The sequence below is a fragment of the Crotalus tigris genome, unplaced genomic scaffold (genome assembly GCF_016545835.1).
Source record: "Crotalus tigris isolate CLP2741 ecotype Arizona unplaced genomic scaffold, ASM1654583v1 scf7180000019953.484404808:943566, whole genome shotgun sequence".
Taxonomy (NCBI): Eukaryota; Metazoa; Chordata; class Lepidosauria; order Squamata; family Viperidae; genus Crotalus; species Crotalus tigris.
This window is the reverse complement of record NW_024097788.1, coordinates 745,508-772,531: the sequence shown is the minus strand read 5'-3', so window position 1 is coordinate 772,531 and position 27,024 is coordinate 745,508. Positions and strand designations below refer to the sequence as shown.

The following is a 27,024-nucleotide window of genomic DNA, read 5'->3' as shown; positions in this document are numbered from 1 at the left end:
CCCTGGTTGTGGTTGTGGCTAACAACAGCTTCGGTGAGAAACTCTGCAAAGGAGGAGGCCGGCAGTCTGGAACTGGGAAGGAGCGGGAAGGTGGGCGCAAAGGCCGTCCCCACCGCAGCCGGGAAAGGGCGGGCGGCGGGCGGCGCCGGACCAGCGCGCTCGCCTTTCCCCCTTCCCGCCCTGCCGCCACCTGCAGCTCCGGCTTCCTCCGCCTGGCGTAACTCTTGCCTCTACCTGGCGAGGCCACGTCAGGGGCTCCCGCTCCTGCTCCCGCCACGGCCGGTCGCTCGGATCCTTCCGCACCATGATCTCTGCTCGAGGCGGGGGCTCCATGCCTCCGCCGCCCAACGCCACTGCCTATTATCCCCCGCCTCGCGTGAATCTGCCCTCCGGCGTGGAAATCCTGCGCACTTACTCGGGGGCCTTCGTCTGCCTGGAGATCGTGAGTGCCGAGGGCCGGGAGGAGGAGGGAGAGGGGAAAGAGCCAGGGGCGGTGGAGGGGCAACAGGTGGTACAGGTGCTTCCCCGCCAGCTTTGGCCTCTCCCCGGCCATCCCTTTAAGTGGGATCGCGGGAGGGAAGGGTCCCCTCTTCCCTCGACAGGCGTCTAGGAGCGCCCTTGCTGCTTGCTTTGTTTTTGGCCGAGTCCCCTTTAAAGAGAAATCAAAGCAAACGATGGTAGGAGGACTGGATCTGGTAGGTAGCTGGGTAGATCAAGAAAAGTTGACTTCCGCGATTGGAAAAAAAACCCGACTACGCACAGATCGGTCTTGCAGCCAGTTGCTGGGAAGCAGATACACCTGTTGGATTCTGCACCTTGCATACAGCTGTCAGCTAAGGAGAGGAAAACAGCTGCCTGGCCCTTAGTCCCAACTTCTGGTCACATCATTCTCAAGCTCCAGCTTTTCTCAGTTCCTATTTATGTTACATATTTTTTTCACCAAGGCCTTTACGGTAGAATAGATCTATTTTCCCCGTTATTTTTCTGGTGGCAAATGCATTTCTAGAACTGCCTAATAGATTAAGCAAAGATAAAATGGAGGCTGGGTCTAGCATATTGTGAGTACCCAAATGTTTTCTTATCATATGGTTTGAATATTAAGTCCTGACACGGTTTATTGATTTGATCATGGCATGATAGGTGAACACAGGAAATAAATTTGTTTTTAAAATTTAGATGATCGTGGGAATTCACTTTATTAATGTATCCTTTCTTACTCATTTGTCCATTAGACCCTCAACTTCCACTCTGGTTCTCCCTGATCCACTTAATTAAAAGCTTCCTGCTCTCATTTAATTGTAAATCCCCTTTGCCTCTCAATTTGGATAAATTAAGACATCAGGTAATTTAGTCCAGTTTTATATAACTAGCTTCCTAGAATCTCAGGTGGGGTTCTCTTCCTGCTTTTGTACCTGAGGAAATTTATCTCTAAAAGCCAGGATGAGACACAGCACCCACAGAGCATCTCCTCTTCAATTGTACCTCTTATTCAGCCTTTTCTATAGCATCACACCCTTTTTTTTCAAGAACAGCTCGCTTTGTTTCCAAACCAGCACAAAAGGTGTTGTGGTGATGACAAATGATTGCGTGCCACTAAAGTCAGTCAGAGGTAGGATTTGCCATCACTTCTCTTTAATAAGGTTCCTAAAATTCCTGTAACACTTTTTATGATGTGAGCAAGTCTCAGACTGGATGATTTCGTTACCAGGGAGAGGATAGCATTTAAAGACAGAACATTTGCTGGATTTTAGTCTCCCATACTCCCAATAAACCAAAAGGTCCTTTCTAGAAACCAAGCTGGCAATGTTTTCCTATATTCTAATCTCTGTATTTCTCCTACACCTTTCTCGAGTACACCTGTTGTTGAAACTGCACTCTGTTATTACTCCTCCAATCACTTCCTGCCCGCCTGCTCCTATCTAAATATTCTTCCTGCTGTTCTTTGCAGAGACAGGATCAGGGTACACTAAGGATAAGTTTTGCAAAGGTAACAGAGAAGTCCCAAGACTCATCTGAATGTCCCTTAGCAGTCTAATTATCAGAGAGAAAAGTCCCATTACCAACCCACTTTAGGGACTGGCTTCACCCTCTGCTGACTTTGTCTTCACTGACAGGTGAGCCTAAAGCAATGTTATAATGCCCAGCTCACCCATTATATGATACCATGATTTAGTGCAGGGATGACCAACATGGTCTGCACACCATCCCCAGCATCTGCTGATGCATCAGTTCAACAGAAGAGTGGCCAAATTACCCTCTTCAAAATTACTCCCTCTCCAAAAAAAATACTAATTACTTCTAATTATTTTGGAGGGAGAATAATTCAAAAATCTGTCATAAAAGTGAAAAAGATCCTTTCAGATAATTAAAAGTAGGATCAGAGGATTAAAAGCTCTCCAGAAAAATCCTGGAACAGGTTGTCCCATTCCTTTCCATGACTTTATGACATCATTGGGTTGCCTTCTATAGCCATGTGGACATTTCACAGACTCTCAATGTCTTTTGTAACATGTTGACAAGGGACAATCAATCAGTGGAGAAGACAAAGCACCAAAAGTGTTTTATTTGATGATGTAGGAGATAACGAGTCTGAGCCTGAGGGAGGGGTCAAGTGCATCATCAGCCTTGAGTCCCGTTGTGCCCATAAGAGGTCTAAGTACAGCCCACCTTGAATTCCATTGACTTTTATCTACTGCCAATTTGCTTTGACCATTAGTAGTTCAGATTCTTGTCGAGAGTGTTAGCATGCAATAAACTGTATCTATTTGAACCGCCTTGCCTTCTGATTTCCTGCACTTGACAGGTGATCTGAAAAACAAAGATGTCCTGTTTCTCTGACCTGCTTTTTCCTGTAACCAAGTTAGTGGAGGAAAGTAAGAGTGATTAATGCAGCTAGATAGGCGTTCACAAGGCTAACATCTCGCAGGTCTTACTCAAATATTATTCTGCCTGTCATTGCTTACTTAAGATTGAACTGTGGCTCTTGAAACATCTTCTTGGTTACGCTAGCCCTGAAGGGGCTGTGAGCAGTTCCTTGATGCTCTTCCCCACTTTGTCTCCTCACTCTGCATAGCCACAATGTTAAATATTATTTAACAGGTGGTTTTTTGGTTAACAAGGAACTCTGATAAATTCCCCAAGAGATTTCTGCAAGTCTCCTCTAGCATAATGCTGCTACTGGTCCCACAGAGTTGTGTACCCAGGCCTTCCAGATATTATTCTATGGAATAAATCATAACTAGCTGGCTATATGTAACATTTTGGGCCAAACAAGACACATTTGGATTTGCAATTTGCTCAGCAGCTGGATTCACATAAACCATTAAACTATTATTATTTTATTATATTAAATTTAGAGGTCACCTGGTTGCAAGTGACTCTGGGCGTCTTGCCCTTTAAAAAGCAAGAACAATAAAATAAGAGGATATTGTATATATCTGAAAAGAAAATACATAGCTTACAAAAAAAAAAACAATTAATGGAGGCTCAACATTCAGGGAAACTAGCTAGATTTTCAAGGATTTTTAGAATATCCATCAGGGTGGGAGCTATATCAATCTCTGGGAAAATACTGTCCAAGAAGCTGATACTATGACACAGAAGGCCTATTTCCTAGGTCCCGATAAATGAAAGTACTGTTTAATTAAAAGGATGTATAACACACCCAATGTGCCAGGTCTTAACAGAAACTATTGGAGATAAGCACTCCTTCAAATAACCAGGTCTACTTCCACGAGGAGCTTTTTAGTCATTCATTTATTCATTCATTCAATTTGTGTACCCGCCCATCTCACACCAGTGAGTCTTTGTCTACATACAAGATACACCAGCATTTTGAATAGCATCCTGAAAACCGATAGGTAACCAGTGCAGGTCACAAATTAGTGATGACAGAAGGGGAAGTCCTGTCCTGTCCATCATTGACTGCGCTGACCAATCTGGACCAGCATTACTTCCAAACAATCTTCTAGGATAGTCCCATTGAAAGGGTATTGCAATACAGGTAATCCTTGACTTAACAACCTTTTGTTTAGTGACTATTCAACGTTACAGCGGCACTGTTGAACAAAGTGACTTAGGGTCTTTGTTCACACTTGCAACCATTGCAGCATCCCCATGGTCACGTGATCAAAATTCAAACACTTGGCATGTAGTTATGACGGTTGTAGTCTCCCGGGGTCACGTGATCCTCTTTTGCCACTTTATGACAAGCAAAGTCAATGAGGAAGCCAGATTCACTTAACAACTATGTTATTAACAACTGAAGTGATTCACTTAACTGTGAGCAAGGAAGGTTGTAAATTGGGACAAAACTTGCTTAACAACTGTCTTAGCAATGGAAGTTTCGAGTTCAATTGTGGTCGTAAATCGAGAACTGCCTGTAGTTCATTTGTGAGTTAAACTAGCTGCTATATTCAAATGATATGCTAAACCTGATTAGTTGTGATTACTGTATTTAGATTTTTTTTAATGACTTAGTTGGATGGAGAAACCTGTCCCATTTAATTAGCTTACAATACAGAGGATTGTGCAAAGCTGAAAAATGAATTAGCTCAGTAACCAGGTAAAGGGTATTGTGCAAAGCTAGCTCTTAACAAAGTGGATAGCATATATTGCTGCTATCATTTTGTGTCTGTTTGCTATCAAAATAAGCTATTTTATTGCAGGACAAATCCATTTAGTTGGCCATTCTGGAAGGGAATTAATGTGAAGAGAGGGATAACAAGAAGCTACTTAAAACAGGTTTTATGTTCTTTTATTTTTTCCAGTCTAATAAATGTGGAAATAAATTATGTAAATGGTAGGCACTTTCTTTGTCCACCTGTCAGCAGAATAACTCTCTAAAATAGAGCAGAATTGGGCTGAATTCAATGTGATGGGAAAAGCCTTTAAAAATAAAGTCTGAAAATGAGGCTATAATGAAAGGAAATCAGATATTTTTCCCCGGTAGTAAGAGTAGTTGGCCATTTTTATTTTTATTTATTTTTAATTTTATTTCATTTCCAAAGTATATAGGCTGCTCAGTTCCCAATACTCTGGACAGCTTACAATTATTCTACGAAGACCAAAAAAAAAAAAAAACAACCTAGCAGCACTGAAAAAGATTACTTATGACCAATCCACACCCTTAGGCCCTTCATAGCATCCCCATAGTCACATGGTCAAAATTTGGGTGCTTAGTAGCCATCACGTATTTACAATAGTTGCGGGATCTTCATCTGATCGCCGTTTCAATCCTTCCCAGCCAGCAAACTTAATGGGGGGAAGCAGATTCGCTTAACAGCCAGCTGATTCAATTAGCAACTGCAGTAATTTGCTTAAGAACCATGGCACAAGAAAGGTCATAAAATCGGGCATAACTCATTTAACAACCTCTTGCTCAGCACTGGAAATTCTGGTCCCAATGGTGATCGTAAGTCGGGGACTACCTGTAAAACCGAAGGAAGTACATCCAATAGAGCAATGGTTCTCAACCTGTGGGTTGGGACCCCCTTTGGGGTCGAACGACCATTTCACGGGGGGTCGCCAAACAACGCAGTCTGCCATTTTTTCCCCCTTTTCATTAGCTGTGCTACTCCCTTTTATTCTATTGGCTTTTGAAAGCCAATAGAATAGACTCTCTTGAATAGAGTCTAATTCTATTGGCTTTCAAAAGCCAATAGGAATTGTCCAGGCTGTCTCTGCCCTGCTGAGCCCGCCAAAAGTCCCATTCTGCAAACGGTGCTGCACCAGTTGAGTAGTCCTCGACTTACGACCGGTTGAGTAGTCCTCGACTTACGGCCGGTTGGGGGTCGCGGCATTAAAAAGGTTGAGAACCACTGCAATAGAGTTTAGGAGCATAACCAGCTCTTTTGTGGCTTCCAAAACATCAGGTAACAACTACTTGGATCTTGGGGGAGAGGAATGTTATCCTAGAGGACAAGCAGTGCCACAGAGAAGTCAAGAGCTACTAATATTAATGACTTCTCTATTCTAAGCCTACCTCCCACTGCCTTCCTGGTTCGCATGCTTTAGAACTGTGTGCTTATATAATCTGATTCATGCGTCCCAACACACCCATACATGCCCATACAGTAGTAACACTATAGGAGAACAGGAACACACACCCAGAGAGAAGAGAGAGGCGTAAATTATTGCTTTGTTGTGTAGAAGGTATAATGATTGTCTATGGCCACTACTCATAAAAGGTTTGGGAAAAATTCAAGAAGCCACGCTTAGTATGGCTTTTGGTGGCTGAATTTTTTTTTTAACAGGTTGCATGCTATTTGATTGTGGCAACAACTGAAATAGCTGGAGTCACATATAAGCCACCAAGCAAAACCAGTTCAGGTTGCTGTAGTGCGTGATCCCAGTCCTTAGTTCAGTTATTTATATAATATCCATATGTTGATTGGGATGCTACAATGTTTTAATATCTTAGACACAAAGACTGTGAATTGGCAGGAGAAAATGAAATTAAGTGACTCTCTCTCTCTCTCTCTCTCTCTCTCTCCCTCCCTCCCTCCCTCCTCTGATTTATCTGCTACCCATCTTGTCTAGTGGTGACTCTAGGCAGCTTACTAATATTTACATACCCAGTGACATCTGTGTGATATGTGTATCTTTTCCTACATAACAAATTCTCTGGAGAATTATTCTTTTTGAATACAGTAGGAAATAGGGTTAAAATATTGCTGGTGGTATCAGAATCAGTGCATTAAGTGCAATGCACTGCAGTGATTCTCCCAGGAATCATAAAGTCAATTTCCTCTTTCACTTTGCAGGAGAATAAATATGACCAAACTTAAGTTGGAAGGCAAAAATTTTTTGCTTCTGTGATCATGTAAGACAAGAAACTATCTGGATAGACTGGAAGGACTTCTTAAATTCCCGATTGGATAGCCGGTAGGAAACTACAACATGACTCCTGCCTCTTTAATCGTTCTTTGAAAGAGTTAAATTCAACCAGTGGGACATTTAGACTTACTAAATCATCATTTCTTTAAAACTTTTAAAGACGCTTTACCTCTGCCCTCGTTTGCATAAGACTACTCTCCTATTTTGGCATAGATAAGTGTTTTTCAACCTTAGCAACTTAAGATATGGGTCCTCTAACCATCCTGGCTGGGGAATTCTGGGAGTTCAAGTTCTCACGTCTGAAAATTTGCCAAGGTTAAGAAACACCGACATATATATTTTTTAAATAGAGAACTGGAGTTGAAAGACCCCTTCATCCTCTTTGTCGAAGTTCTGAAGAAGATGGAGTTAGAACAGGGGTAGTCAACCATGGCTCTTTTATGACTCGTTAGCTTGCTCAGGAATTCTGGGAATTGAAGTCCACGAGTCATAAAAGAGCCAAGGTTGACTACCCCTGAGTTAGAATGAAAATTCATGGACACTTCCTTGTATTACTTACTTCATTTATTTTCACACGTTTGCCAACCAATCTTTAACTTCATATTTGCACAAAACTTTACATAATTCACAACATTGTTACCCCGTTGATGACTTCATCTTTTTCCCCCTTGGGTTCTAATATGCAAGTGGGTTTCCATCCCCAGTTGCATAGATTATTATCGTTTTATACAAATCTCTAAAAATGTCCTTAGAAAATCCACATACATCTATAACACTTCAAGTCTTTTCATCAATTTTATCTTTAAGTCCAATTAAATGTTCCTTGCTTAGCCCCCTTCACCCACTTCCAAAGTATTTTCATTTCTGTCAAAATAGTTCTGTATTTTCTCTGCCTCTTATTTTGCAGTAATTATTTTCCTCCATGCATTTTTATCTCGTCTGCAGCTTCTTTCACATCATCATCCCACCAAAAATCCTTTTTTGTACTTCTCATTAGAATGAGAAATCTGCTCTCCCTGTTCCGAACAGCTTCCACATCCTCTTTCATTATGTCTATTTTCCTCTTATTCTTCTGGCAGATCACTCTCACTTTCAGTCTTATTTCATACAGGATGTGTGTTATTGCAGTTGTCATACATTGCGATCTGTATCTAATAGATGCTGGGAGTCAGACTATTACAGGAAGAAGTTTTGACCATGATGCCACAAGTGCAACAACCATCCTATTCTGTATAAAACATGCTTAGTGTATTCTACGCAACCTCCAATTTCTAACCTAGAGACTATCTTGTCTATGTCCCACCAAGTAGGAGATATGTGAGTGTCCTAGCACACATGTATAGTGGGACTGCAGTTGAAAGTGGTTTCAGCTGCCCCAATGTCCACATTAGAGTGGTTTCTTTGGAACTTCTGTATTTAGAGGCTGCCTTTGAACTATGGTGCTGGAGAAGACTCTTGCGAGTCTCCTGGACTGTAAGGCGATCAAACCGGTCAGTCCTAGAGGAGATCAACCCCGTCTGCTCTTTAGAAGGTCAGATTGAAGTTGAAACTCAAATACTTTAGCCACCTAATGAGAAGGAAGGACTCACTGGAGAAGGGCCTAATGCTGGGAAAGATTGAGGGCAATAGAAGAAGGGGACGACAGAGAATGAAGTGGCTGGATGGAGTCACTGAAGCAGTAGCGTGAGTTTAAATGGACTCCATAAGATGGTACAGGAAGGCCTGGAGGAACATTGTTCATGGGGTAGTGATGGGTTGGACACGACTTCGCAGTTAACAACAACAACAACATAAACCTATAAATCTATAAAATCTATAAATCTATAGAAAGAGTACAGAGAAGAGCAACAAAGATGATCAGGGGACTGGAGGCTAAAACATAGAAGGAACGGTTACTGGAATTGGGTATGTCTAGTTTAATGAAGAGAAAGACGAGGGGGGACATGATAGCAGTGTTCCAATATCTCAGGGGCTGCCACAAAGAAGAAGGAGTCAAGCTATTCTCCAAAGAACCTGAAGGCAGGACAAGAAGCAACGGATGGAAACTAATCAAGGAGAGAAGCAACCTAGAACTAAGGAGAAACTTCCTGACAGTTAGAACAATTAACTAGTGGAACAACCTGCCTCCAGAAGCGGTGAATGCTCCAACACTGGAAGTTTTTAAGAAGAGACTGGACAGCCATTTGTCCGAAATGGTGTAGGGTTTCCTGCCTGAGCAGGGGGTTGGACTCAATGACCTCCAAGGTCCCTTCCAACATTATTATTATTATTATTATTATTATTACCATCATCATCATCATTATTAGGAAGAAGAGAATCAATCTTTTTTACAAAATACTGCAAGACAAGAAACGATGGAAAATAATCAAGGAGAGATCCAATCTAGAACTAAGGAGAAATTTCCTGGCAGTGAGAGCAATCAGAAATAGGTTTTCCATCACTGGAGGCAAGACTAGACAACCACTTGTCGGAAATGGTATAGGGCAGTGATGGCGAACCTTTTAGAGACTGAGTGCCCAAACTGCAACCCAAAACCCACTTATGCAGCGTCGAGTGCCGGGTGGGTGTGGTCCATTGGCTGGATGTGGCCAATTGGGTGGGCGTGACCCATTGGGTGGGCGTGGCTGGGTAGTAACGGCAGACTGGGTGGGATTAAAAAGTTCAATCAATCAATTCTAACTGTGCAAGATCTTTTTTTTCCCCGCGAGAAGTTGAAATTGACTGATTGAACCTTTTTTTTTTTTTTTTGCACACGGCGGCGGAGGCCTAAAGCGAAAAGGTTTTATAAAATCCAGCTGAAGGCCTAGGACTGGGGCAATGGCGCACGTGACCACAGAGAGGGCTCTGAGTGCCGCCTCTGGCACCTGTGCCATAGATTCGCCACCACTGGTATAGGGCAGAGGTCCCAGCCTTTTGGGCACCAGGGACCGGTTCTGTGGAGAAAAGTTTTTCCGCAGACCAGAGAGTGTGTGGGTTTGTGTGCTGCCTGCATCCAACAGATGGGGCTTTGCTTGTTTGTGCGGACCGGTTGCTGGCATGCTGCAGACCAGGGGTTGGGGACGCCTGGTATAGTGTTTCTTGCTTTAGCAAGAAGTTGGACTAGAAGATCTCCAAGGTCCCTTCCAACTCTGTTATTCTGTTCAATCTGTTACTGTCCCTTCTATTCTACTGCTTCAACTACAGTCCCTCCATAATCCCAATAAATCAGGGCTCACCAAGTCCTCTTCAAGCATTAAAAAGAGAAAATAATACAGGACATGTTCAGATATTTCCATGGCTTTTCCATTCTATTCAACAAGTTTAAAGCCTTCTATGGGAACACAGTCTTAACAGAATAACAGAGTTGGAAAGGACCTTGGAGGTCTTCAACCCCCTACTCAGGCAGGAAACCCTATACCATTTCAGACAAGTGGTTGTCCAGTCACTTCTTAAAAACCTCCAGTGTTGGAGCATCCACGGGTTCTGGAGGAAAGATGTTCCACTGATTAATTAACAGAATAAGAGAGTTGGAAGGGACCTTGGAGGTCCTCTAATGTCCAATGCCCTAGTCAAGCAGGAGACCCTATACCAGTGGTGGTGAACCTATGGCACACATGCCAGAGGTGGCACTCAGAGCCCTCTGTGTGGGCACGTGCACCATACCCCAGAGATGGCAACCGTCCCTCTTCAACTAGGCACCCACTAACTCACCAAGGTCCCACGTGGCCAGGTGCATCCCAGCATGGCTGGTTTCCCTCTTCTCCGTCCCATCCCTCCTGGCCTTGCACACTCTCCTTTTCCCGGGCACGACCCTCTGCATTGCCTCCTCAGCTATCGGCTATCCGTCCACCTCAGAGCAGCTTCTCTGAACTGCTGGCAGCGGGCTGTGGAGCCCCAGAGTGCACCAGTCGAGGGGCTGCTGACTGACACTGTTGGCCCCCATGCGTTCGCTGGCCTCTGTGTGCGGAGGCCTCTGCCTCGCCTTGCCCTGTGACAATGGCACCCCCGCCCTGCCTCGCCTTGCCTCACCCTGCAGGACGAGCGTCCTGCCCATTGCCCCATCTGCCAGAGACCCCCCGGATCTCCCCCAACCCTACCCAGCCCCCACAGGCGTCCCTCCCCACGAGCAACATCGAGGTGACCACGCCCACCTTGGCCACACCCACCTAGTTTTCCATGACCACCACAGCCACGCCCACCTGGCACCCGGCAATAAATAAGTGGGTTTTGGGTTGCAGTTTGGGCACTCAGTCTCTAAAAGGTTCGCCATCACTGCCTTATACCTTCCCAGACAAATGGCCGTCCAATCTCTTCTTTAATGACTCCAGCGATGGAGTATGCACAATTTATGGTTAATTGTTCTCACTGTCAGGAAATTTCTCCTTAGTTTAATCTTAGTCTTAGTCTTGCATAATCAGGTTTCTCATATTTATGAGAGATTGTAAGTATGTTCAACCAAATATACTTACAGCCTCCTTGGAAGGTTTTCATTTTCCAGAAAGGGAGTTGAGAGCTGTTGTGACTGACAGCCTTTTTTTTTTTTTTGCTTGTTTGTTTGTTTCAAATGCCTGAACTTGTTTTTAGTGAATAGCTCCATAGTGTTGGGAAGTTATGCATGTGATTTGGCAGCATTGCAGTAGCACAGGCAATGTGCCCTAACAAAGCTGTACCGCCGTAGCTGGGCAATGCGAAGAACACATCCCTGTGGCTGCATCAACCGAAACTAAGTTCTCAAGCTTGCAGTAGTAATTGGCGTTGGGACTGAAATCCTACTTATGTTGTCTTGGCAACAGGAATGTGAATCATTACATGGACACAGAGGCATAGCTGTAAAAACAAAAAACAAAAAAACCCAGCAACACTCTTCTATTTTCATGTAGCCCTCCAAAGTATTTCCATATTTCTCTATTACAGGGGTCTTCAAACTTGCCAACTTTAAGACTTGTGGACTTCAACTCCCAGAATTCCTCAGCCAGCCCTGGCTGGCTAAGGAATTCTGGGAGTTGAAGTCCACAAGTCTTAAAGTTGCCAGGTTTGAAGACCTCTGCTCTATTATATGCACTAAGAGAGATAAAATTGATTACTTTCAGTCATCTCTGGTCAAAAGATCACTGTTAATCTGTTATGTGTAGATGTCAGAGACTGAAGCTGGATTAATCTCTGTATGATATCCATGCTGTGCAACCATGTTACTCACTTAACAACTGCAACAATTCATTTAATGACTATGGCAGAAAAGTCATAAAATGGAGCAAAATTTACTTAACTGTCTCGCTTAACAACAGTTATTTTGGGCTCAATTGTGGTCGTAAGTTGAGGACTACTTGTAATATCTTGATGGCAATCCATCAAGAACTTTTTGAGATACAGACTGCATGAGAAATTTGAAAAATCATCCCAAACAAGGGTTAATGGCCAACCGTTTCCATATTGTTGTCAAGAAGACTGGCTGAACTGGCTAACCATGAGGTTACTAGAAGTTGAGATGTTGATTATACATTACCGTGTTTCCCCGAAAGTAAGGCCTACACCAAAAATAAGCCCTAGCTTGATTTTGGGGGGTAGGCCTAATATAAGCCCTACCCCAAAAATAAGCCCTAGTTTTGGGGCAAGGCACACGCCTAAAAATCAAGCTAGCGTGGGGGTATGGAACTGCTCCACCTGGCCCACACCCACTTATCTTGCAGCCAGGCCTCTCCTTGCCAGCCCACTTTTTCTGAGGCCTCTTCTGCAGCCAGGCCTGCATTTCTCAGTCACAAGCGTGCAGCCAATAACCGAACTATGGGTTCAATCCGTAGTTCGGTTCTGCAAGACCTCAGCAGCTGAGCACCAAGATATGGTGATGCATAGGCCTTGTCAGAAAGTCACAAAAGGTGATGACATGACCCCAGGACACTGCCACTGTCATAAATATGAATCAGTTGCCAAGTGTCTGAATTTTGATCACTTGACCATGGGGGATACTGCAACATTGTTAAGTGTGAAAAACGGTCATAAGTCACTTTTTTCCGTTGAAACTTCAAACAGTCACTAAATGAACGGTTGTAAGTCAAGGACCACCTGAATATGTTGCAGTCTTAATTGTCTAAAAGACCAAATTATCCTAAGTATGGATTCCAAACTTTGGCCAAGCTACTGCTTATGTGATGTTGACAGGCATGTTGGCAGCCCTCCCCAATGCGGGAAGTGACCTTAAGATGGAATTTATGACAAGCACACGACGTACTCATATGCTTTTCTCGTGTGTGTTTTTTATTGAAACAATTAGACCAGTTTTGTGGTGTTTTCCTATTTTGGGATAGTGCACTGCCAAATCAGCACTAGGTTTTTAAAGAAGCACAAGTAGATTGATCCAGACTGTTCTGTGAATGAAATGTGCTTTGGGACCTGGAAGAAGTATCAGCTGTGTCTCAAATACCTGAATAATATAAGAATCGTGCTACATTCCTGTGCAAGTCTAAAATAGTCCCATTATGTCCAGGAGAATTTTATTCCCAGATAAGTGGATATCACATTGCAGCTTAAAGCAGGGGAGGACATTCTCCCATGAGGATAAAATGATAAAGTATATCAGATTAATTTCTCCATGACTGGGTAAAGAAGAACCAGTAAAAAATCAACCCTTTTGCCTAATAGCAATGCTGTTTTGTTTTTAAATTTCTTTTTTCAAGTTGTTTTAACATCTTGTTTTTTTAAAAAAATCCCATTGATTTCCTAAGCAAGTAACAGGAAGATATTTACCACAGAGTTACTTGCAATCATTCTGCAATTTAAGATACACCAGTCCTGGACATTATGTGTATATAATTACTTTCTGAGTAGTGTTTGGTTTAGAGGAGTTCTTTGGGGGGGGGGCAAGCTGCATATATTTATCAAAAAACACATAAGTAGTCCTTGTTTAGTGACTGTCTCAGATAACTGTTCATAATTATAACAGTGATTAAAAAATAGCTTTGCAACCAGTCCTTGCAGTTGTGACCTTCACATGTTTATAGAAATAAAATTGTAAGCACAGTTGTGTTTTCACTTAGCAAACGCTTTACTTAAATGATTGAGCTCCGGTCCCAATTGAGGTCACTAAACAAGGACTACATGTATATTCAACAGTGCCCTGCTCAATAGGAACATTTATGTTATATTAAAAGAACTGACCGGTAACAATGCAATGATTTAGAGCAGCTTTATTTCTATCACAACACTCCACAATCTAGTGTCCTCCTGATTTATAGAACTTCAACTCCCATAATGCCTAGTCAGTATGATCATTTGTTCTGTTGGCTACAGATTTTACAACATAGAACAAGATAGAATAATATAGTAATAGTAGTAGTAGTAGTAGTAGTAGTAGTAGTAGTAGTAGTAGTAGTAAAGTTTGGACAAATGGCTGTCCAGTCTCTTCTTAAAAACTTCCAGTGTTGGGGCATTCACCGCTTCTGGAGGCAGGTTGTTCCACTGGTTAATTGTTCTAACTGTCAGGAAGTTTCTCCTTAGTTCTAGGTTGCTTCTCTCCTTGACTAGTTTCCATCCATTGCTTCTTGCCCTGCCCTCAGACGCCTTGGAAAATAGCTTGACTCCCTCTTCTTTGTGGCAACCCCTAAGATATTGGAACACTGCTATCATGTCCCCCCTTGTCCTTCTCTTCATTAAAAGAGAAGGGACCTTGGAGATCTTCTAGTCCAGCAGTCCCCAACCCCTGGTCCGTGGACCAGCACCAGTCTGTGGCATGCCAATAACTGGGCCACACAAACAAGCGAAGAAGCCCCATCCGCGGGATGCAGGCGGCACGCAAAGCCATGTCCCTCTGTTCTGTGGAAAAACCTTTCTCCATGGGGTCCCTGGTGCCAAAAGGTTGGCGGCCACTGTTCTAGTCTAACCCCCTGCTCAAGCAGGATACCCTACACCATTACCAGATGAACTGAACGCTCTGAAAAAATGATAGATTGCTGAAGGCATTCTGGCAAATGATAGCATTTTTAATTTCCACATTTTTTTGTGGGAGTGGTAAATATTGCAAATCCTATTCAGGCATTCAAAAATCTAGAGCACTCCTATTAAGTTTTTAGGAGAGACACCAAATTCCTATTACATGAGACATGAGCGTTGGGTAGCATATAAATTTAATAAATTATTATTATTATTAACCTTGATAATACAGAGTCCTGGCCCAGTTGGAAAATTAAAGAAGTGCTCTAATTTATAGTCATAGACCGAAGAAAGGAAGTAAAATACAGTAAAGAGATAACTAAAAAAGACTTGTATAAGAAAGGCAAACTAATAATAAATAGAAGTATAAGGCTAAGTTTACAGCCAAGTCTCCTGGTGGCGATTGCAGTAGAACAGAATTCAGCTTTTTATGAAGCCAAATTAGTCCAGTAACTTCATACTTAATGTAATCTGAATAGTGCTGTATTTAAGACCATGTAGTAATAGTAATAGTAGTAAAGTTGGAAGGGACCTTGGAGGTCATCTAGTCCAACCCCCTGCTCGGGCAGGAAACCCTACGCTATTTCGGACAAATGGCTGTCCAGTCTCTTCTTAAAAACTTCCAGTGTTGGAGCATTTACTGCTTCTGGAGGCAAGCTGTTCCACTGATTAATTGTTCTCACTGTCAGGAAGTTTCTCCTCAGTTCTAGGTTGCTTCTCTCCTTGATTAGTTTCCACCCGTTGCTTCTTGTCCTGCCTTCAGGTGCTTTGGAAAATAGCTTGATTCCCTCTTCTTTATGGCAGCCCCTGAGATATTGGAATACTGCTATAATGTCCCCCCTTGTCCTTCTCTTCGTTAAACTAGACATACCCAATTCTAGCAACCGTTCCTTATATGTTTTAGCCTCCAGTCCCTAATCATCTTTGTTGCTCTTCTCTGTACTCTTTCTAGAGTCTCAACATCTTTTTTATATCGTGGTGACCAAAACTGGATGCAGTATTCCAAGTGTGGCCTTACCAAGGCATTGAAGAGTGGTATGAATACTTCACGTGATCTTGATTCTATCCCTCTGTTAATGCAGCCTAGCACTGTGTTGGCCTTTTTGGCAGCTGCAGCACACTGCTGGCTCATATTTAAGTGATTGTCTACTAGGACTCCGAGGTCCCTCTCACAGTTACTACTATTGAGCATGGTGCCACCTATGCTGTACTTGTGCATTTGGTTTTTCTTGCCTAAATGTAGAACCTTGCTTTTGTCACCATTGAATTTCATTTTGTTAGTTAGTGCCCAGTGTTCAAGTCTGTCCAGATCCTTCTGTATCTTAAGCCTATCTTCTGGAGTGTTGGTTATTCCTGCCAGCTTGGTGTCGTCTGCAAATTTGGTGAGTTCCCCATCTATCCCTTCATCCAAATCGTTGATGAAGATGTTGAAGAGTACTGGGCCCAGAACAGAGCCCTGGGGCACCCCACTACACACTTCCATCCATATAGATGCAGTTCCATTGAGGACCACTCGCTGAGTACGGCCGGTCAGCCAGCTACGGATCCATCTGGTGGTGGTTCTGTCTACCCCACATTTTTCTATCTTGTCAAGTAGTAGGTTGTGATCTACTTTATCAAATGCCTTACTGAAGTCCAAGTAAATTATGTCCACAGCCTTCCTCTGATCCACTAATTTTGTCACTTGGTCAAAGAATGCAATAAGATTTGTCTGGCATGATCTATTTTTGACAAACCCATGTGGGCTTTTAGTAATGACTTTGTTTGCCTCTAGGTGTTCGTTGATTCGTTGTTTGATTATCTTTTCCAGGATCTTCCCAGGTATTGAGGTCAGGCTGATAGGTCTGTAATTTCCTGGATCCATTTTTTTTCCTTTTTTGAGGATGGGAACTACATCAGTTCTTTTCCAGTCCTCTGGTAGGTCCCCTGTGTTCCAGGATCTTTGAAAAATATAGTTCAGTGGCTCCGATATCACATCTGCCAGTTCCTTGAGAACTCTGGGGTGTAATCCGTCTTGTCCTGGCGATTTGAACTCATCTAGGCTGGACAGGTGCTCACTAACGATTTTCTTGCCTATCTTAACTTGTGTTTCTGTTTTGTTTTTTGTGGCACTATTTTTGATAGGTGGGTCTGTTTTTTCCCTTTGTGTAAAGACAGATGCAAAAAATGAGTTAAATAGTTCTGCTTTCTCCCTGTTGCTTGTCACCTTCTTGCCACTTCCACCCACTAATGGACCAATCATTTCCTTCACTTTTTCCTTGTTTTTTACATGTTGAAAGAAGCTTTTTTTGTTATTTTTGACTTTGGTCGCAAGCCTATGTATTTCAGCCTTAATTTTTTTAAAAAAAAAAAGTGCTTCATTATGATTGAATTGAGAGGAAAAGGACAGGGAAGAAAGTCATGGCTGGTCAAAATTGGTAAGTCCCTGAAAAACAGAAAGATGAGGAAATTTAAAGAATGAAAGACAAATGTATGAAGAGTTATATGCACATGATGAAATCAAGAAATATGCTGCAAATGCGAATAGTTATACTGAATAGTATCAGTGCGTTAAACTGTACTATATTTCTTTTTTTCACCTTTTGCCTTTTTTTTGCTTAGCATTTTTTCCTCTATACCAGGGGTAGGCAACCTTGGCTCTTTTATGACTCGTGGACTTCAACTCCCAGAATTCCTAAGCCAGCCATGCTGAGGGGAAAGGGAGAGGTTTCCATGCTTAGCCATGCTGGCTCAGGAATTCTGGGAGTTGAAGTCCACAAATCATAAAAGAGCCAAAGTTGCCTACCCCTGCTCTATACTTTATATAATTTTGTCATAAAAAGGAATAGTGTCATATCAGGCATGTGCTTGCGTATGCTTCCTTACGCTTCTTTATATGTTGTATTTTACAGCTTTTTGGAGCACTTGTATGGATACTAGTGGCTGCTACAAAAGTTCCTTTGCCCCTGCTGCAGGGCTGGGTAATGTTTGTATCTGTGACAGCCTGCTTCACTTCCATCTCCTTCCTTTCAGTCTTTCTCTTCAGTTATCGAGAGAGAATTGCCATCGACTGGAACCGTTTGGTAAGCATGCAAAAAAAAAAAAAAAAGGCTGCAAGTTAAAAACTGCAAACAAGTCAGAGGCATTTCCAGAAGTGGATTTGTCCATATCATGTTTTTTTTTTTTTTTTTAGAAAACCCATTGCTAGAAATCGGTTGTCACTGCCCAATGTGTTGCTGCTAAGTATTGCAAAAATGAAAAAAAAAATACATAGTTGATGAAAGAATGGCTTATCCATGCATGTTCCTCATGTACATTTTATCTGAAGTTAACATTTTCTTGAATTACTGTATTTGTGAATATGGGAGACCATAGGAAGTACAGAAGGGAGCTGAGACTGCTTTTAAGAATGGCAATTGGAAGGAGCTACTTGAGGAATTGCTGAATACACAGGCCCAAGTCCAAAAGTATTAACTGTGCTATAAAGCCACAAGATGAACAGTTCCATTAATGTAATTGTAGCTTAGTGATGTGTTATTTCTTAATGTTTGTGCATGCATTCGTACTTGTAAAGATGGAAGTTCATGATGATTTACTTGTGTGTTCTTTTAACGCCATTGTTGTAGATTTTGGCTTTCTTTTTTCTTTTTGGAACACGTATTAGAATATATTTTGTATTGCAACAACTACAGAATTATTCAGGCAGCATTTAGTTTGCATCTATAGTTATAATCTATGGTTCCTTTATGTTCTGAGGAAAACTTCCTATGACAGTTGAAACCATTAAGCAGCAAGGCCCTTGGTGACTATATACACTGTACGCTTTAGTTTGCTCCATATGGCTATATAATAAACCTCTGCTACCATTTACGTATAATAAAACAAAATCTTCTAACATTTTTATTTATTCTTTTGGGGACTAAGAGGAAGGATTGTAAGGGCACTTTTGTTCTGGAAAGATGCAAATTCTGTCTTTGTTTGCACAGTAAACAAGGAAAGGCCATTGCTCATTATTAAAGTGAACATTGAAACATAAAATGTCAGCTCTGCTGTGTCATGAGCAATTCTAGGATGGTTTTGTTTTTGTTTTTAAAAAAATCCACCTGAAAATCCCTGTGTCCTGCACAAGTTTGCTCCTGACATAATTTCCTCCTCTATTCTGTAAATATCAAATTTTAGTATCAATTTTCTGTGTTGTAATACATTCTTGTACATAATTATGTATGAAGGATACACTGATCTGCAAATTCATAGATGACCAAGTTTGATGAAAGAACAGGGGGTTAGACTAGAAGACCTCCAGGGTCCCTTCCCAACTCTGTCATTCTGTTATTCACCTAGGAGAATGAGGAAATGCAAATTAATAGATGTGTATTAAAATTGAATGAATGTTTCTCCTTCCTCCTTCTCCTTCTTCATATAAATCATGCTGCCTGCTGTATGGTTTGTTAATAGGTTTGAGTTCAGTGATGTGACTGGAATTGCCTTGAGGGATACAATTTGATTATAAGTTCACAACCATCCTCAGGCATTTACAGGAGAACAGAAAACCTCTGAAGGAGACTGGCCATTAGTTTTACTTATGTTCTCTGGCATAAGCACATTATGATTGCTTCCTGGAAAAATCAATAGGTTGTGGGCCATTTAATTTCCCCCTTGTTGAGAAAAACTCTCTATTTTTCCCCATCTTTGTTTTCTGTTTTTTAAACCAGTTAGCAGTCAATGAATGGATACGATGATAAGTTTATTCAAGAGAAGACAAAGTTCCTAACTAAGGGCTTTGGGGAATTCTAAGTATACAGGTCCAAGGAGTTTTATAGGCCTGAATTTTAAAAAGTCTTGCAGCAGAATTTGTTCAAATAGTACTTACAGTATGTGGAAGTTAGTTCATTGCAAAGATGATCCAACACATTGCCATTCATTTGGGGGTATGCACATATATTCTTATGTGCATGTGTAAGGAACCACCAAGAACAGTCCACCACCACTGACCAGGCAAGTATGTATGTATAAGCAAGCCCAGCACTCACTTTTAGCACTGATGATGTTACCTAGTTGGGTAATGAAACATCTGCAAGAAAACAACCAAACTGTCAGAGAGCACCAAGGATCCCACAAGTTCAACCCTGGGCTACAAATATTCTCTTCTGTTGGTACTTAACATGTTTCCCCAAAAGTTAGGCCCAGCCAGATAGTAAGGCCTAGTTTAATTTTGGGGGGGTGGGCCTAATATAATCCCTACTTCAAAACTAAGCCCTAGTTTGGGGGCGAGGTGCACCCCTAAAAATCAAGCTAGGGTGGGGGTAGGTGGGGTAAAGCTGCCCCACCTGCCCCGTACCCGCTAACCTTACCACTAGGACCACCACAGCCAGGCCTCAACACCCTGACAACTGTCGTGCTGCTACTTCTGTGGCCGCTTGCCACCACTTGTGGCCAGACGACATGTAGTGCATTTCACCATTGCCGCTCCTCCTGGCAGGACACCGCATGGTGCTTTGGGATGCTTCCACTGCTTGCGCAGTGCTTTGGGATGCTTCCATTGCTCGCGCACTTCAGGACACTTCTGTTGCTCATGGCAGGAGGCCATGTGGCACTTCGGGCCGTTTCCGCTGCAGAAATGGCCCAAAGAGTCACACAGCGTCCTGCCACAAGCAGCAGAAATGGCGCAAAGCACCATGCGGCGTCCTGCCGGGAGGAGTGGCAATGGCGCAATGCGCCACATGGCATCCGGCCACAAGTGGCGGCAAGTGGCCACAGAAGAGGTCAAGTAGTGGCGCAACAGGTGTTAGAGCATGGAAGGCCTGGCTGCGATGGTCCTAAGGTAAGACATTCTCCAAAATTAAGACCTGGTGCCTCTTTTGGAGTCTTAATTTCAGGGAAACATGGTATGTGCATATACATGGATCAATGAAGGTCAGAGAAGATTGTGCTTCCACTATAGCCCTGTTCCTCCAAGCATTGTACATTAGGCCAGGGGTCCTCAACCTTGGCAACTTTAAGACTTGTGGACTTCAACTCCCAGAATTTGCTGGCTGAGGAATTCTGGGAGTTGAAGTCCACAAGTCTTAAAGTTGCCAAGGTTGAGGACCCCTGCATTAGGCCATTCATAAGACACTGAAGACCTGAGTGTTCTCTCAGGCGTTGGTCTGGAAGAGTCAGTGAGCCATGTTGGTGTATTTCTTGTTTTAGTCTTCATTGATTGAAAATGGAATGTTTTTAGACTCCATAATATGTTTTTTTGTTATTGTTTTAGATTAGTATTTTCTATATTATTTCTCAGATTTGGGGTTTTAATCCTCTGTTCCCTGCCTAAAGTCTCTATTGTGAGATGGACAGCTAAACCAGTAACATGTATTTAGTTATATATGGTTCTATAAATTATATAAATACATTTTATTGGTTTTTATTGATTGATTGGTTGGTCGATTGCTTTTTATGGATAGGGTCCTATCCTGCCATGCAAAATAGGGAGAACTCACCACTTAAATAAAGTCCTTGATTGATCTATTTATTTATATCACACCTTTATTATTTTTATAAATAACTCAAGGTGATGAACATAACTAATTCTCCTCCCTCCTCCCATTTTCCCCACAACACCAACCCTGTGAAGTGGTTTGGGCTGAGAGAGGGGCTGGCCCAAAGTTACTCAGCCAGCTTCCATGCCTGAGGCGAGACTAGAACTCACAGGCTCCTGATGATTGGCCCAAAGTCACCCAACCGGGTTTCATGCCTAAGATAGACTAGAACTCACCGTCTCCTGGTTTCTAGCCTGATGCCATAACCTTTAGACAAGGGGTAGGCAACCTCGGCTCTTTTATGACTCATGGACTTCAACTCCCAGAATTCCTATGCTGACTCAGGAATTCTGGGAGTTGAAGTCCATGAATCATAAAAGAGTCGAGGTTGCCTACCCCTGCTTTAGACCAAACTAGCTCTAGTCCTGCTTTAGAAACAAAGTCAACTGGGTGACTTTGAGACAATCACTTGCTCTTAGCCTTCGGAACAGGAAGGAGGAAATACGGTAACATGCCTCTTCTGAAAATGTTGCCAAAAACCCTGCCCTCTCCAAGACTAATAAACACACTCACACAGGGCTAGAAATTAGATGGGTAGACTTAAGGTGCTCTTGTCATTTAAAAAGTTGCATCTGCTCTTTGCTTGGCCTCAACAGCTTGTCACGTTTTCTTGATTCAGCTTTGGGAACTGCAGGCAGAAGGGAGAACAGGAGGATCACCCTGAGAGTGATAATATTACCTCATGCATTCCTTTTAGTAAAAATATGTCTCAGTAGGTCACTGCTTCTGCCCACCTTTGGCCTCCTGGAGCTAAGCAGGATCATTCCTGGTTAATAGTTGCACGGCAGGGCCACAAGAATGACAGACTCCTGGGTACTGTGTTGTGATCCCAGCTCCGAGGCTAAAAAATTCCGCAAATTAATTCTAACTTTTATATATATGAGAATACTGCCATCACGTGGGACATGATCTATTTTGCACAGCAAATCATTTGATGCCTGCAAACGTTTGGTCTTTTGAGTTTTTACTTTCACATTTTTGCTCCCCTTAGGATTTCCTTTACCACGCAGCCGTCTTTGTCTTCTACTTTGGGACCTTCTTACTGCAAACTGCCACAACATCTTTGCACAGTCACCCCCTTAAGGCCACCAATCTCGCCTCCAACATCACCAAACCTGGAGCACTTCTAGATAGCCATGAATATAATTTAAGCATAGCAGCTGCGGTGAGTATCACTCAGGGATGTTCTGGGATCAGCCAAATTTACGGTAACTACAGGTCATCCTTGAATTATGACCCTCCACTTAATGACTGTCTGAATTATGATAATCATTTGATGGGTCTTCTGTTCCTGTAGCCCATTCTCAGTCTATCTGCATGTGAAAACCCTTTTCACTCCCCTGTAGGCTGGCAAATGACTTCTCTCTCTTCCAGAACTTACGGTCCTCTGTTTCTGGAGCTGCTTTCTGGAGTTTTGCTACATGCAGTGGGCTTGCTTGAGTTTGCAGACTGTGGTCAGGCTTTTTTCCTCCTCTGTTCTCAGCTCTGCCTCTCATCCGGTCTTGCAGCTCCAAGAATTGCAGTTTTCTTGTCCTTCCTGAAGATTGCTTACTTTTGGGGTGGAGGCATCTCTATTGCCTTCCTGGCTTGACTCCCTTCTTGACACACCCACACTCAACTTTCAGTTCCCTTTTAAGAGACAAACTCTCCAGTTATGAAGAGGATGGAGCTGCTTTAATCCAGGCAGCACCAACATTCTGGATCCCAATCTGGATGGTGAGCCATTCTTCCATGCTGCCCATTACCTACCCATGGCTAGCTCGGGAATTCTGGGAGTTGAAGTCCACAAGTCATAAAAGAGCCAAGGTTCCCCACCCCTAGGCTAAGTGGTGCCATGGAGAAGGCCTTCTCTTCTAGGCTGCCATTTTGCAAAAGTGCCTACAGCCTGTTCTCTACTTTCTCTTCATCAGCACCCAAAGATTGGGGATTTCTGCTCCAACCACTGTATTGCACTCTCTCTTAAGTATTCATGGTCTTCAGGGTTCCAAAATAAATAAATAGGTACCCAGTGTTGGGTTTTTTGCCCACCGTGCAACAAAAAATTACACATCACCCATGTCTGTGTGCATGCTCCTCCTATGAAGTAAGCCCAATACTGACCTTAAGTTCATGAAACGCTAAATGCTTCAAGAAGTGCAATATGCAATGCTTATTGTGTGAAAATAACAACTTAGGGAACAAAACATTAAAGACCACAACCACCAAACTTTGATACACATTTCCATTTTATTTCTCCTTCCATGCCTCCTCTTCCCCTGCAGATTTTTTCCTTTGTAACAACCGTGTGTTATGGATGCAGCACCACCCTGGCTTTAAGAAGATGGAAATTATAGCATCTGAAAGAGGTGACCAGCTCCACTACATCCTGGCTGATTTTGATACCTGCTCAAATCTCAAACAGAGTCCAACTTGTCCATCAAATTGGAGTGGCATTCAAAAGGATGTTTTGGAATGCATCTGTTGTTTTCTAAAGCACTGAGATGTACACACCCAACCCATGCCATAAGTATATACTCTCAGGGGTGGTGGTGGGAAAATCTGTGATTATATTGAGATTGTTATCACAGCTTCTATCTCAGTTCAGCAGCACCATTCCCTTATCCCAAAGTGGGTGTAGTATTAAGAAGCAAGGTCTTAGGAACAGAAGGGATTATTATCAGTTGGGGATGCAACAAAATTCCTAGCTTGACAAGAGGCAGACAGTGGCCTTTGTATACATATTTATATTCTTTCTTCGGTGAAAATAAGATAGAAACTTCTGTTAAAACAACAACAACATTCATCCTTGTTTCCAGATGAAATCTTTTATTTTCTTCCCCACACAGTGCTTCTGAAATAACTCTCTACTAACAGCATTGGTAGAGGGCCCCAAAATATATTCCATTACGCCACAGAATTTTCTCAGTGACCTACATTTTTCTCCTTCCTTTCTTTCCCAGGTTCTTTCTCTGTTGTAATATTTTAAATATGTCAACTGTGCATGAAAAATATTGCACTAACGGTTTCAGCTCAGCTTATGTTTTCAGTTGCTAGGTTGATCTTCCCAAGAACATTGTGTCTATACGTTACAGACACACACACACCATCCCGCAGTATTATAATACTATCTTTAGCAGACAATTGAATGTTGGTTCTCTGATGGTTGTAGGAGAAACAAAAGCTCTTAGCAAATGTGCAATACATTGCATACAGGCAATCAAGAAAGACAACATTAGCCAAAATGAATATTGCAGTAAAACTTAAAGGTAAAGGCTTCCCTGTCTAGTCGTGTCTGACTCTAGGGCACGGTGCTCATCTCCGCTTCTTGGATGAGGGATTCAGCAATTTCCATGGCCATGTGGCCAGCATGGCTATACACAAAAGGTGCACAGAACGCTGTTACCTTCCCACCAAAGTGGTACCTATTAATCTACTCACATTTGCATGCTTTCAAACTGCTAGGTGGACAGGAGTTGGAGCAAGTAACGGGAGCTTACCCCATCGCGTGACACTCGGGTCTTGAACCCAGGTTGTACTTTGTATTGCAGTACTTTGGGCTAAAACCTGCTTTACAGTCCACCATGCCCAGCTGTCTCATTTCAGCAGGATTGACATGGGTTGCCAAATTTCAGGATTTAGTTATCGCTCCCTAGACATGGTGAGTCTAGTTCTCAGAATCATTCCCTAGTATCAGATTGCACCCTTTGAGTCTTAGGCCAGGCCATTATACAATAGTATTATTTTTAAGTGCAGGGAAGATATTCACTCTGTATTCTTAAATAAGAAAGCATGCACACCATTTATTTTTCATTCCTAATTCAGGAAAATAAACGAGGATGTTTTTCTTGGGTTTTCCACTTTTCCTTATAATGTTGGCCTTACCCATGCCCCACGCAAGTGTCTCTCACCACTATTTATCATACTGTATGTTTATCTTTCAAGAATTGCAGCCCTGTGAATTGGGAGATTACCAGAATTCTGGTAATCCCAAAATGGAATTCCTGTTTTGGATTGTTAAACCTTACTAGCCTTGCTCAACAGATTAATACTCCTGTATGTCAATATTCATACAAGCCAGGTCACACAAGGATCCTAAACTATCAACAGAAGTGGAACCTTTTACAAATACTGTATTGTGTTTCTACTTTGAAAGAATAATTTGTAGCAGGAGAAAATATTTCATGTGTTTATGTTCTGCCTGACCAGAATCTAGTTGTACCTTTGCTAGAAAAAGATATTTTCATAAAAGATTGTTGTGGCTTTAAAAAAAAAAATCTGGGAGCATGTCCATGAGTGAAATAGCAAACTAATGTCACAATTCATTTTCCATTGGTGTAGTATAAACCTGAGAAATGTTATGGTCATGTGTTTGAAGTTTATGTGCTTATTCAAGGGAAACATGTTTTATTCAATAATAGTTTTTAATCTAAAAATTTGCTAATGGTACAAGTTAAAAAAAGTAGATGGACTGCCCATCCTATATGTAGTTTACTGATACAAGTTTTGCTTGTACAAATATTAAGAATCTGCAGTCCATTTTTATATATGGGAAGCCTTCCTCCCTCCCTCCCTCCTTCCCTATCTTTTACTCTAAACCAGTGGTTCTCAACCTTTCTAATACCGTGACCCCATAATACAGTTCCCCATGTTGTGGTGACCCCCAAGTGGGTGTGGCCATTAATAAGAGGGAGTAGGACAGCTAGGGAAAAGGGGGAAAAATGGCGGACAGCGTGGTTTGGCGACCCCCGTGAAATGGTCATTCGACCCCAAATGGGGTCCCGACCCACAGGTTGAGAACCACTGCTCTAAACTCATATTTTCTAATTTATCATATAAACTCTTTTATTTATCAGCTTTAGATGTAGAAGCCAAAGGCATCTTGTTTTTATTTTAGCAAACTGGCTAATATTTTAGAATGTCTCCAATGCATTTGTTTCCACTTATGAAAATGTTTATATCTAATTATTCTGGAAATTTCTTGGCTTCCTCTGACCTTCAGTGCTTTCACAATTTTATATTTGAAGTTGTATGTCCTGTTTCATTTTTGACAATTCAGGTTCTGGGGAAAGATCATACAATTAATTATTGTTTGATATCTCCAATATAATGTTTTGTGGTATATTACTGTAAGTTGTTATCAGGGGTAGAAATTAAACTTGAAGGAGGAAAGAAAAGTTAATGGCAGGTCAGATTATTTAATAGGATGCATGTTGCTTGCAGTCTGGTCGTGGAAGTTTGGTCCAAATTCAAGTCACAGCATGGTTTTAAGTGCCGTTTTTCTATTGCAAATGTATGTCTGATATTAAAGGGGAATACATTTGACAGTTGAAACTATTGTGTAATTTGTGTTCAATGTCAAAAGAGTGTTGTGTCTCCAAAGCCAAATAAAAAGTGTTCAGTTAGAAACAGGTTAGAACTGCTAGATGGGCAGTCTTGCCATATAACACTTCAGCAGGCCTTACTACTGCCGTTGTCTTTATCACAACAAAGGAGGTATGCAATAGTTCAACATCTCATAAATCTGAGCTCAGCTGTTTTACATTCCCTTTATATTTTTATTGGAATTTATCCCTCAAATTGATCAAGCACCCTACTCTCCAAAGTAGCTCAGCAAGACATAGAACATGGAATAATGTCCTGGTTTAGTCCACCTGCATGACACACACAAGGGTTTAAGCAGTGCTTTTTTTTGTAAAAAGAAAAGGTGCCGGAACTCACATACGTCATACAACCCACCTTGCCTACCCTA

The 27,024-nt window shown here is 42.1% G+C and overlaps 1 protein-coding gene across 1 annotated transcript; it reads left to right on the top strand.

Annotated features, from left to right (window-relative positions):
• Positions 1-25,778, top strand: MAL2 (mal, T cell differentiation protein 2). Its single transcript, XM_039365074.1, has 4 exons — positions 1-442; positions 17,631-17,801; positions 22,288-22,461; positions 23,558-25,778. The coding sequence occupies exons 1-4, from the start codon at positions 305-307 to the stop codon at positions 23,627-23,629; spliced, it is 555 nt and encodes a 184-aa protein (XP_039221008.1). The 5' UTR covers positions 1-304; the 3' UTR covers positions 23,630-25,778.
• The last annotated feature ends 1,246 nt before the right edge of the window (positions 25,779-27,024 follow it).

What these genes read in the sequence shown, in the direction of transcription:
- MAL2 (XM_039365074.1), top strand. Translation starts at nt 305, where the DNA reads ATGATCTCTGCTCGAGGCGGGGGCTCCATGCCTCCGCCGCCCAACGCC. An exon ending in CCATCGACTGGAACCGTTTG is followed by an intron (nt 17,802 to 22,287) that starts GTAAGCATGCAA and finishes TGCTCCCCTTAG; the next exon opens with GATTTCCTTTACCACGCAGC. An exon ending in ATTTAAGCATAGCAGCTGCG is followed by an intron (nt 22,462 to 23,557) that starts GTGAGTATCACT and finishes CTTCCCCTGCAG; the next exon opens with ATTTTTTCCTTTGTAACAAC.